Source organism: Rhinopithecus bieti, unplaced genomic scaffold (assembly GCF_001698545.2).
Source record: "Rhinopithecus bieti isolate Rb0 unplaced genomic scaffold, ASM169854v2 scaffold_1853, whole genome shotgun sequence".
Classification (NCBI taxonomy): Eukaryota; Metazoa; Chordata; class Mammalia; order Primates; family Cercopithecidae; genus Rhinopithecus; species Rhinopithecus bieti.
This window is the reverse complement of record NW_016804151.1, coordinates 441,824-455,293: the sequence shown is the minus strand read 5'-3', so window position 1 is coordinate 455,293 and position 13,470 is coordinate 441,824. Positions and strand designations below refer to the sequence as shown.

At 40.9% G+C, this 13,470-nt stretch overlaps 1 protein-coding gene across 1 annotated transcript in view; it reads right to left on the bottom strand.

The window, feature by feature from the left end:
* LOC108526218 (ganglioside GM2 activator-like) overlaps positions 1 to 732 on the bottom strand; it is a 90,049-nt gene extending 89,317 nt beyond the window's left edge. The window contains 2 exon segments of the mRNA XM_017866866.1: positions 152 to 294; positions 297 to 732. Coding sequence (XP_017722355.1) covers positions 152 to 294; positions 297 to 717 — 564 coding nt within the window. The 5' untranslated portion in view covers positions 718 to 732.
* Positions 733 to 13,470: the final 12,738 nt, after the last annotated feature.

Genomic DNA, 13,470 nt, shown 5'->3' with positions numbered 1-13,470 from the left:
TTTTTTGAGAGGGAGTCTCGCTTTGTTGCCCAGGCTGGAGTGCAGTGGCGCAGTCTTGGCTCACTGCAAGCTCTGCCTCCTGGGTTCAGGCCATTCTCCTGCCTCAGCCTCCCGAGTAACTGGGACTACAGGCGCCGGCCACCGGTTTCACCTTGTTAGCCAGGATGGGAGAGACAGCAATCTTGATGCAGCTCAGACGCTTTCCTCCACTGCTCACGATGCTCTCAATGCGGTAGTTTCTGGTGCTGAGTCAGTTGGGCAGCTCCGGGTCAGGCACAGTGAACTCACTCATGGTGAGTAGGTGCCTTCTTTGAAGGGACAGTAGCAAAGAAGCCCATAGGTATGCAGGGGCTCTGGGCAGGGCTCCCCAGGGGGAATGAAAGTATCAAGCACATCACAGAAGTTTTCATAGGCACAGCTGCCAATCTGTTCCATGCATGAGATCTTGACCCAGAAGCCAGCCACTTCCTTCTCTACAGTTAATTCCACCTTCAGAGGATATTTGAGGGGGACGCTGGTCTTGCCCTCAGCACTGACGATCACGTTCCCAGGAACGAAAAAAAACTGGTCAGCTTCCAGAGACAGGCTTCTGATCACCACGGGATGCTTCCCTTTGTCACAGCTATCCCAGGGAAAGCTACTGATCTGGTTCAGGTGGACGTGGGCAGGGGCTGCTAGGCCTGCCAGAAGCAGGACAATCAGGAGTGGAGCCTCCATCAGGGATTGCACTGTGAAGGGTGAGTCCGCATGGAGTTAACCACCCACATTTTCAATCCTTTAAGTTACAAATCTCAATAAACAAAGTACTGTGAAAAAATTATTCTGGCTTGTGTTGTGATTCTATCTCTTAGCCTAGTGAAAGAGAGACAAAGAGAGCGAGAAGAAAGGAGAAGGGAAACAGAGAAAGGGAATAGTGTGATGGGGTGGGATGACAAGAGGACTTTGATTTATGGTTTCATCAAGACTGCACACAATGGAGAAGGTCTTTTCTGTAAAAAATTAGGAGTGTTGTCACAAAGAGGGGAAATACACTAGGCAGTCAAAAATTCCAACTGTCACAGCTTTTAAGCAAAACTTTTTCAGATGTCAAAATAGTCAGCATATGCATAATTCATGTAATTATGATTGTTTTCCTAAAAGGGAGAAGTCACTTTTCTTAGTAGAAAGATGCTTATATATTCAATGCCCCAAGTGGGCCATTTAGCTATTCAACATTTATTGAATATTGATCAATATTTATTGAACATTGATCATGTTTCAGTTACTGTTTTAGGTGTGGATGATAGTGGTGAACAGGATATAAACATTGCTGTCATAGAGATCACATTCTAGCGGGTCAAATAGGTGATTTAAAAAAAGGTAGACTCACATGAAGATTTCAGGTAATAAATCAAGGTAAAAGGAATGGGGGTATTTTGCTTATGGTGAATGTTCTTTAAAGAGTAAAACTTTTGTATATGAGAATGAGGGGCAAGGATATTTATACCATCTCGGGGCATTGTGATATGTTGAATGTGGAAAAAAAAAAATTACACATGAAGAGGACCCAGGTGTAGAAGTGTACTCAGAGGGATTATTGAGGAGCACACAGAGTAGGAAACACTCAGAGAAGTGTTTGAGGATAGAGGGGGTTTTGTTGATGACATCTGTGAGTTCCATAGGACATAGTAGAGATATTTGTGTGGCTCAGGAAGGACAGAAGATTGGACCAGTCAGGTATGTACAGCGTCCTGTGGGGAGAAAAATCTAGTGATGACCCTAAATTTTGGAACTTGGACTTTTGTGGATGACTGAGGCAAATAGGAAGCAAGGCATGATGGCATTAGCTCCTTAGAAGGTGTGAAGTCAGTTCATTTATAGCCTCTTTCTCTGGCTTGGACTCTTGGGTGGTTTCTAGTGGTAAAGACGTGGGAGGAACTACCTCTCCAGGGGCTCCAAGCAAACAATCCCTGTTCTTCAGACTCCTCCTGATGTTCTTTATAGCACATGATGTCTTGATGCCTTACCATCCTGGTCACCCTCTACTGATTGCATTCAGTCAATCAGTGTCATTGTTAGAAAGTGTCTTTTAGAACAGATTATGATATTCTGAATGTGGTCCCAATAAACAAAGTGTCTGGTGGAAATTTCCTGTTTCTAGGATATTCAAGGCATGTGGAATAATGGTTTCTAATTTGTAGCACTTGCTTGTATTTTAACTCCATTAGGATGGTCCCATCTGGTGGGACTTAAAGTGTGGTCTACTTTATTTTTTAAAGGTCAATTCTCCATTCCCTACAGATTATAAACCTTTAATTCACTAGTTATGACATCTAAAATGCTAGCCAGTATGTTTCCTCCTGGGCAAATTCCAGTTGGGGTATCTCAGGTAAATAGTTTACAGGACAAGCAGGAGAGATTTAGGCACTGCTCTCCCATTATTGACCATGGTCTTACTCGTTTATCACCTTGTGACAAAATCTCTTAGAAGCAACATAAAATTATTTGCAGCTTTTATTGATTTTTCCTTGACATTTATTTCTGTGGTCAGGAATCTATTCTGAATGTAGCTGTTTAGCTACATATAGCCCTCAGAGCTACTGAAGCTAATGTAAAGCCTGTATCTTAATAGCATCATGAAAATCTAGGTCAGTAGCTATTTAACTTAGCTGAAAATAAAATGTTATGTAATGTAGTCTACACTCTCATATTAAAGCAGCTCTTCCATAATAGCTTGGCATCATATCTCTCTGAACAAAGTGCATGACCTCCTGCTAAAAAAGACCAGCACACATATGCTGATACCATGTTTTATTATCAGGAACTATTGTCTAATTACTGTACTCTCTTATTGTAAAAAAAGAATGTTGAGGTCAGGTGCAGCAGCTCACACCTGTAATCCCAACACTTTGGGAGGCTGAGATGGGAAGACTGCTTGAGCCCAGGAGTTCAAGGCCAGCCTGGGCAACATGGCAAGACCCTTGTCTCTACAAAAAATACAAACATTAGCAAAGGGAGCTGGTGCACACCTATAGTCCCAGCTACTCAGAAGGCTGAGGTGGAAGGATTGCTTGAGCCTAGGTTGAGGCTGCAGTGAGCCATGATTGTTACATTGCACTCCAGTCTGGGCAACATAGTGAGACCCTGTCTCAACAACAACAACAACACGAAACAATGTCTTAGATGAGCTTTGAAGAATTAAGAGTGGTGGCTCAGGCCTGTAACCCTGGCACCTTGGGAGCACAGGAGGATTGCCTGAGCCCGGGAGTTCAAGATCAGCCTGGGCAACATAGTGACACCTTGTCTCTGCAAAAAACAAATTTAAAAATTAGCCTGGACATGTTGGCTTGCATCTGTAGTTCCAGCTACTCAGGAGGCTGAGGTGGGAGCATTGCTTGAGGCCAGGAGTTTGAGACCAGACTAGGCGAGACAGCAAGACCCTGTCACAACAAAAAATTTAAAAATGAAAGAATTCAGTAATGTGTGTGTATTTATGGAAAGTTAATATATTAAAGTTGGCATTTCCAATCAATGGGGGAATAATGAATTGTTCAACAAATGCTCTTGAGAAAGTAAATTACTATTTAAAGAAAGAAATTTCATTCCTATCTTATAGCATACATAATATAAATTCCAAATAACTTAGAAGTTAATGCATAAGAGGTTAATGCATTTTGTTTCATACTAGATGAAACAAAACAAAGATTATCTTGGTAATTTTCAAAAGGCGAAGACACCTGCAAGGCACCAAACCCAGAAGCTGCAAAGAAATAGATGAACAGATGTGCTGTAATAAAACTCAAAGTGTTTTCATGATGAAAGTTACCAAAAACAAAATAAGAGACAATCTGGGAGAAAATTCATGCAACATAGATAACAGACAAAAATTAATATTGACAAAGCATAAAGAGCTCCTGTAACCATCAATAATAACAATAAAAAAACCAAAAAATAAGAATTGTGGAACTACAAAGGATGACATCAAAATGGTTTATCTACTTAAAAAGTTGCTCAACCACCAAATCAGGGAAATGTGAATCAAAATAGGATTCTGTTTTCACATTTATTTTAAGTTATAGAATGAGAGATGAAAATTATATAAAAGAGCTAATAAAAAAGACGTGGATTTAGTGGGGATGTGAAAAAAGCGGCACTGAAAAGTGAAAAGCGAAGGAGTGGGGCCGGGCGCGGTGGCTCAAGCCTGTAATCCCAGCACTTTGGGAGGCTGAGACGGGCGGATCACGAGTTCAGGAGATCGAGACCATCCTGGCTAACACGGTGAAACACCGTCTCTACTAACAAAATACAAAAAACTAGCTGGGCGAGGTGGCAGGCGCCTGTAGTACCAGCCACTTGGGAGGCTGAGGCAGGAGAATGGCCTAAACCCGGGAGGCGGAGCCTGCAGTGAGCTGAGATCCGGCCACGGCACTCCAGCCTGGGCAACAGAGCAAGACTCCGTCTCAAAAAAAAAAAAGCGAAGGAGTATAAATTGTTGTAGCCATTTTGGAGTATAATTTTGTAGTATCTGTCAAAATTTTATCTATTGCTTCAGCAATCCTGCTTCTAGGAATCTAGCCTATAGAATTATTTGCAGACTGGGCATGGTGGCTCATGTCTATAATCCTAGCACTTTGGGAGACCAAGGTGGGTGGATTACCTAGGTCAGGAGTTCGAGATCAGCCTGGCCAACATGACGAAACCCCATCTCTACTAAAAATACAAAAATTAGCTAAATGTGGTGGCGGTCTCCTGTATTTCCAGCTACTCAGGAGGCTGAGGCATGAGAATCGCTTGAACACGAGAGGTGGAGGCTACAGTGAGCCGTGATTGTGCCACTGCACTCCAGCCTGGGTGACATAGTGAGACTGTGTCTCAAAAAAAGAAAAAAAAAAAAAAGAATTATGTGTGCACATTTGTTTTTGTTTGTTTGTCTCTGAGCATTAGGTCCTTATTTCCATTTCCAGCTAGTCACTGGATAGCTCCATTTGGATGTTGTGCAAAGATCTTAAAACTACATGCCCTCAATTTTCTTATTTTTAAACTGAACTCTGAACCTTCTGAGCCTCAAATCTGATTTTCATGCCATCTCCCTTATATCCGAAAATGATGTCTCTTCAATCTATTTTCATGCCAGTAAACCAGGAGTATCTTTGAGACCTCCTTTGCATCACATGCCCAATTCATCATTAAGTCCTGTGGATTCCACCTTCAAAATATGTCTGTAATCTGTCAGTTGTTCTCTGCCTTCTCTTGCCCACCTTTTTAATTTTAATTTTTAATTTTTTTTGAGATGAGGTCTCACTCTCACCCAGACTGGAATGCAGTGGTGCAATCACAGCTCAGTATAATCTCCACCTCCTGGGCTCAAGCAATCCTCCCACCTCAGCCTCCCAGTAGCTGGGACCACAGGCACATGCCACCACGCCTGGCTAATTTTTGTATTATTTGTAGAGACAGGGTTTTGCCTTCTTGCCCATGCTGGTCTCAAACTCCTGGACTCAAGAGATCCACCTGCCTTGGCCTCCCAAAGTGTTGGGATTATAGGCGTGAGCCACTGCACCTGGCCTTTACTTCCCCCATTTTTAAACCAACATCTTTTGCCTGTACTAAGGCAGTAGCTTTATAACTTGCATAACGTGCAAACTCATTTCCCCATCTATTCAAATTCCTAAACAGCAATAAAATAAACAGGCGACCCATAGATTAGGAGAATATATTTGTAATCAGGTATCTGATAAAAGAGTAATATCCAGAATAGATAAAGAACTCTTGTAACTCAAAATAAGACAAAAATCCCAATCTATAAAATGGCCAAAATATTTGAATAGACACTTCACCAAAGAATATATACATCTGGCAAATGGACACATGAAACAAGAAGATGTTCAATGTTTTTGCTGATTAGGGAAATGTAAACTAAAACCACAGAGGGATACCACCACACACAAACTAGAATGACTAAAATAAAAAATACAGACAATAAAAAGTGCTGGTAAAGATGTAGAGAAATGGAAAGCCCTATACATTTCTAATGGAAATGCAAAATGGTGCAACCACTTGGGAAAACAGTTTGGCAAGTTCTTAAAAAGTTAAGCAGGAACTTATCATAGGACCTAGCAATTCCACTATTAGGAACCTAGCCAAGAGAAAGAAAGCATATATCCACACAAATACTTGTAGATGAAATTCACAGTGGTCTTTTGTAATAGCCAGCAATCCAAATGTCCATCCACTGGTGAATGGATAAACAACATGTGTTATATACATACCACCAGATGCTACTCAGCAATAAAAAGAAACAAACTGTTGATACCCACGGTGTAATTGTAATAGGTTCACTGCCCCGTGCACACAGCAAGTCAATGCACTGAGACACCAGGTTGCAGCAGAGAAAGAGTTTTAATCATAAGGCTGCTGAACAAGGAGATGGGAGGAAACCTCAAATCCATCTTTTTGAGGAGCTTGGGGTAGGGTTTTTAAGCGTTTCACAGTGGGCTGAAGTGTGGAGACTGTTGATTGGTCAGAGTGCAGGGTGAAGTCATGGGGGCAGGAGATGAAGAAAGTGTTCTCATGCTGACTTGGTTCCTCCTTGGGGTCTTTAATCTGGTTGCTGTCAGCTGTTCCACTAGAATTCAGGATATGCTTAAGCATTTATTAAACAAAAACCTAATGATCCTAATATCAGAAATTCTATCTATAGGAACAACTGGGATGCAAATGGTCAGTTTCTAGTGTCATGTGACTTTTGGTTACAAGAAAGTGGGTCAAAGTGCAACCTGAATAATGCTTAATTATAACTACATTTTTCTCCAGAATTCTTGTTAACCTTGTGAAGACAGCTTCAATAATACTGATGATCCTCAAAAACATTGTGCTAAATAGAACGAGTCAGATGCAAAACTCCACATAGTGTATTTAATTTATATGAAAATTCTGGCTGGCTGGGCACAGTGGCTCATGCCTGTAATCCCAGCACTTTGGGAGGCCAAGGGAGATAGATCACTTGTGGCCAGGAGTTCAAGACCAGGCTGGCCAACATGGTGAAATCCCATCTCTACTGAAAATACAAAAATTAGCTGGGCATAGTGGCCCATGCCTGTAGTCCCAGCTACTGGGAAAGCTGAAGCACGAGAATTGCTTGAACCCAGGAGGCAGAGGTTGCAGTGAGCCGAGATTGTGCCATTGCACTCCAGCCTGAGTGACAGAATTAGATTTTGTCTCAAAAGGAAAAAAAAAAAAAAAAAAAAGAAAAGAAAAAGAAAAAAGAAAAAGAAATTTCTAGAAAAGGCAAACTTACTGAGACTGAAATCAGATTAGTGGTTTCCTTGGGCAGTGGGTGGGTACAAACAGGCACAAATGGGCACGAATGAACTTTGGGTGACTGCAGCGATGGTTGCACAAATGTGTAAATTTACTAAAACTCTTTAAACTATCTTAAAGTGGGTGATTATTATAAAATCCGTCTGTAGTACTTTTTAAATTTTAGAAACATAAATCAAATCATGTCATCTTTTTGTTTACGATACTTATCTTAGGTACAATCAGAACTCTGTACCATGACCTAATAAGATCTTCATTTATTTGGTTTATTTGGCTTTGACTTCAGAATCCTTCCCTGACCATCTTCTTGCCAACTGATTTCCAGCCCTAAGGGCCTATTTTCAGCAATGTGAAGTACTCTCTTTTTTTCATCTCAGGGAATGCTTACGTGCTGTACTTCTGCCTGGAATAGGCCTAATCTTACACTCTTTATTGGAAGAGCTATTACTCATTCTTTATGTTTCAGTTTAAACCTCACTTTCTCAAAGAGCTCTTCCTTGATACACCCCATTCACAGTTTAAATTAGGTTACTGTCACATGAGTCCATGTGAAGGGAGTTCACCAACAGGCTTTGTGTGAGCAACAAGGCTGTATATTTCACTTAGGTGCAAGTGGGCTGAGTCCGAAAAGAGAGTCAGCAAAGGGAGATGAGGTGGGGCAGTTTTATAGGGTTGGGGTAGGTAGTGGAAAATTACAGTTAAAGGGGGTTTTCTCTTGCGGGCAGGGGCGGGGGTCACAAGGTGCAGGGTGCGGAGCTCCTGAGACTCATTGTCCAGGAGAAGGAATGTCACATGGTCAATTGATCAGTTAGGGTGGGGCGGGAGCAAATCACAATGGTGGAATGTCATCAGTTAAGGCAGGAATTGGCTATTTTCACTTCTTTTGTGGTTCTTCAGTTGCTTCAGGCCATCTGGATGTGTATGTGCAGGTCATAGGGGATATGATGGCTTAGCTTGGGCTCAGAGGCCTGACAGCTACTCTGTCATTCTCTCTACTGGACTGTTCCTTCAAAACATTTTTCACAATCTGTAATTATTATTATTATTATTATTTTTTGAGACAGAGTGTCACTCTATTACCCAGTCTAGAGTGCAGTGGCACAATCTTAGCTTACTGAAACCTCTGCCTCTTGGGGTCAAGTGATCTGCCTGTTTCAGCCTCCTGGAGTAGATGGCACCACAAGTGTGTGCCACCATGCCTGGCTAATTTTTTTGTTGTTGTTGTAGAGATGGGGTTCTGCCATGTTGCCTAGGCTGGTCTCGAACTTCTGAGCTCAAGCAATTCACCCACCTTGGCCTCTCAAAATGTGGCATTAGGTGTGAGTCACCGCATCCAGCCATACAATCTGTAATTAAATATTTTGTGATGGCTTATTTAGTTTCCATCCATGACAGCAGAAAATATACCTATTTTATATATTCATTTTCAGTAGATATTTCCAACAGTTAGTTGGTCCATACAAAATAAGTAAGCAGGCAAATTCATTTAATTACGCAGGATTACATGCTGCAATTAGAATATCTGGAAGAGCCCACCACAAAGTACACTGCTAAGATGAAAATAAAAACACTTCATTGACGTTTTTCTTTTTTCCTTTAACCAGTTGTACAATTGGTAACATGAGCTTAGAGAATCGTCTAGGCTAAAAGTATTACAGGCAAGCTCTATGGTATAGAAATTTGGGCTCTCATTGTTGTCTAAATGTTTCCATATACATTGGCAGAATTGATCATCAATGTGTGGAGAGAGAATTCCTCAAGAGACTATATATATGTAGGGAGTCAAATTCTTGCCAAAAGTTCATTTGAGAGGGATAATATTAAGGGAAGATTTCTAAGTGATACGCAGTCCTTCTAGAACATCAAATACCTGCTTACTTGTACTAGATTATTTTGGTCCCTCCTAGAATTGCTTTTAGTGATTTGAGTTAATCTGTTAATACATAAAACAATATTTTAAGACATACTGTTGTGTAACTTATTTACAGACTGCCGTGTTCTATATCACCCACTGTTCTCAAGAACTCTAGACATGAATATCCCGCTACCTGCTAGGCATCTCCACTTGGATACAGATCCAGGGACAAGAGTAAGCAAGATGACTGAGTTTCAGATTTATACATAGTATCCTTTTCTATTAGAGTTGGTAGGAATGTGTGGCTTACAATTTTCATATATATTTTTCAAGATAGAGTCTCACTCTGTAGCCCAGCCTGGAGTGTGGTGGCTAGGCTGCAACCGCCACCTCCCGGGTTCACTGCAACCACCACCTGCCGGGTTCAAGCAATTCCCCTGGCTCTGCTTCCTGAGTAGCTGGGGATTACAAGTGCCTGCCACCACACCCAGTTAATTGTATTTTTAGTACAGACAGGGTTTCACCATGTTGGCCAGGCTGGTCTTGAACTCCTGACCTCAGGTAATCCATCTGCCTGGCCTCCCAAAGTGCTGGGATTATGGGCATGAGCTCATAATTTCTGTCTCCAACCCTGACTTTTCCCTGAGCTCTGGACTCCTGTATCTATTTATTATACGTGATATTCTCATTGATATTTGTAACAGGCCACTAATGTGCCATGCTTTGAGGCTTGTTTCACTCGTGGTGTTGAGAGCTCAGTGAGCCTTTGTATTATTTCTTTGATTTTTTTTTTTATTATTATACTTTAAGTTCTAGGTACATGTGCACAATGTGCAGGTTTGTTACATGTGTATACATGTGCCATGTTGGTGTGCTGCACCTGTTAATTCATCATTTACATTAAGTATATCACCTAATGCTATTCCTCCCCCCTTCCCCAATACCACGACAGGTCCTGGTGTGTGATGTTCCCCACCCTGTGTCCGTGTTCTCATTGTTCATTTCCCACCTATGAGTGAGAACACACGGTGTTTGGTTTTCTGTCCTTGCGATAATTTGCTGAGAGTGATGGTTTCCAGCTTCATCCATGTCCCTACAAAGGACATGAACTCATCCTTTTTTATGGCTGCATATTATTCCATGGTGTACATGTGCCACGTTTTCTTAATCCAGTCTATCATTGATGGACATTTGGGTTGGTTTCAAGTCTTTATCATTGTGAACAGTGTGGCAATAAACATACATGTGCATGTGTCTTTACAGTAGAATGATTNCAGGTCCTGGTGTGTGATGTTCCCCACCCTGTGTCCGTGTTCTCATTGTTCATTTCCCACCTATGAGTGAGAACACACGGTGTTTGGTTTTCTGTCCTTGCGATAATTTGCTGAGAGTGATGGTTTCCAGCTTCATCCATGTCCCTACAAAGGACATGAACTCATCCTTTTTTATGGCTGCATATTATTCCATGGTGTACATGTGCCACGTTTTCTTAATCCAGTCTATCATTGATGGACATTTGGGTTGGTTTCAAGTCTTTATCATTGTGAACAGTGTGGCAATAAACATACATGTGCATGTGTCTTTACAGTAGAATGATTTATAATCCTTTGGGTATGTACCCAGTAATGGGATTGCTGGGTCAAATGGTATTTCTAATTCTAGATCCTTGAGGAATCACTACACTGTCTTCCACAATGGTTGAACTAATTTACACTCCCACCAACATTGTAAAAGCATTCCTATTTCTCCACATCCTCTCCAGCACCTGTTGTTTCCTGACTTTTAATGATCGCCATTCTAACTGGTGTGAGATGGTATCTCATTGTGGTTTTGATTTGCATTTCTCTCATGGCCAGTGATGATGAGCCATTTTTCATGTGCCTGTTGGCGGCATCAATGTCTTCTTCTGAGAAATCTGTTCATATCCTTTGCCCGCTATTTCTTTGATAATTTTATCTTGCTTTCTGACTTCTTCTGAGTGTCCTGTTATTCAAATGTTCAATCTTCTAGACAGATATTATAATTTTCTTAGTTTTTTTAAGTTGATCACCATTTTACCTTTTGTTTCACTTCATCTTTATCTGAATTTTCATTCCTATTTTTAATTTCTGCAAGCTCTTTCTTGTTCTATTGTTCCTTTTACAATAGTATTCTGTTCTTGTTTTTTGGATGCAATACTACGTTTTGTCTCTCAGAGGACATGGATAACAGTTCTTTTGATGTTAACTTGTGCACTGTTGTTATTTTAATTCAATTTAATTTATTTTTTTTGAGACAGAGTCTTGCTCTGTCGCCCAGGCTGGAGTGCAGTGGCACAATCTTGGCTCACTACAACTTCCACCTCCAGGTTCAAGCAATTCTCCTGCCTCAGCCTCCCAGTAGCTAGGATTACAGGCATACACCACCACACCTGGCTAATTTTTTTTTTTTGTACTTTTAGTAGAGACGGGGTTTCACCATGTTGGCCAAGCTGGTCTTGAACTCCTCACCTTGTGATCCACCTGCCTTGGCCTCCCAAAGTGTTGGGATTACAGGCGTGAGCCACTGCGCCCGGCAGCTTGTGCATTATTTTTATTTTCTCCAAGTTCTTTTTTCTGTGTTTGTTTTCATCTCTGCCTTCTTTATTACAGGTTTCCTTAAATGTCTGTTGACGCTTTACCTTCTGCGCATGTTTTAGAGCACAGCACCAAACTATTGATTTGCAGCTCTATATGTTTGTGGAGGACTTTTTAAGTGGTAGGATTTATCGTGAGGTAATCAGGCTGAGAGCCTAACTTTTTTGCTGGGAGTTAGTACCAGGAATTTTTCTCTGGAGCCATTCAGATCTTCCAGGGAAAAAAGACCACTCTTCTGCCCAGCTGTTGGTGGGTGCAGGCAGGGGAAAGCAATTTGGAGCTCATTCAGAGTAGAGACTTTAATCTGGATGTGGTGGTGCACACCTGTAATACCAGCTACTTGGGAGGCTGAGGCAGGAGGATTCCATGAGGCCAGGATTTCAAGACCAGCCACTGCAAAAGAGCAAGATCATATCTCAAAGCAAAACAAAAATAAAACCAGAAGAGATACTCTAAATTTAGAGCCCATCTGGCTATGTCCACTTGTTCCATCCTTTCCCTTTGCTGTACTGGATGTTATTAAATTCTGAGCTTTTCTAGGTTCTGTGGATTCTTATGGTATTTATCTCTATTATGATTTAGGTTGTAAACTTTTTCCACTTTGTTAGTTAGTATACTTCCATCTGCTTTCTGTCTACTGAAAATGTGATGACATTGCTCATCTGCTATTGTCTTTCATTTTTTGTTTTGGTGGGGTTCCAAAGAGATGAAATAAAAATAATTACCTGTGTTCCACCTGCCATGTTCAACCAGAAGTTTTAATAAGATTGCTTTTTATTGAACACCCTAGAAAATAATTTAAAATGAATAGGTGGACAGTCTATTTATTTAACCAAGTGTCCTTTCTCCAGTCATTTTTAGAATTCCTTGTTTGGAATCACAAAAGTAAACCAGTTTCATTATGTCAGTTTTTATTTTTAGTTTTTTAATTTGTTTTTTGAGACAGAATCAGTTCAGGCTGAAGTGCAGTGGCTTGATCTTAGCTCACTGCAACCTCTGCCTCCTGGGCCCAAGCCATCCTCCTACCTTAGCTTCCTGAGTAGCTGGAACTACAGGCATGAGCCACCACACCCAGCTAATATTTGTGTTTCTTATAGAGACAGGATTTTGCCGCCTTGCCCAAGCTGGTCTTGAACTCCTGAGCTCAAGCAAAGCTTTCATTTATTTATTTATGTTTTGTTTGTTTTATGTCCCATAAAGCATTCCCACCAAAGCTTTTATTATTAATTGAAATAACGTTTCTCAGTTTGTCTTCATATCTTACTCATGCAAATTGGGGTCTAAGTTATTTCAAATTTTTTTAATTTTTAATTTTTCGAGTTGCTTACTGCAGCTAAGTGATTTTTTTTTTTTTTTTTTTTTTTTTTTTTGGATACTGTCTCAGTCTATTTCCTAAGCTGGAGTGCAGTAGTGTGATCTTGACTCCCTGGAGTTTCCAACTCCTGAGTTCAAGTGATCCTCTGCCTTAGCCTCCCAAGTAGCTAGAACTATAGGTACACACCACTGTGTCTGGCTAATTAAAAACTTTTTTTTTTTTTTTTTTGTAGGGACAGGGTCTTGCTATGTTGCTTAGGCTGGTCTCAAATTCCTGGCCTCAAGTGATCCTCCCATGTTGGCATCCCAAAGTGTTGGAATCACAGTTGTGAGCCACCATGCCTGGCCAGAGTAAGTGATTTTTTTTTTTTTTTTTTTTGAGACGGA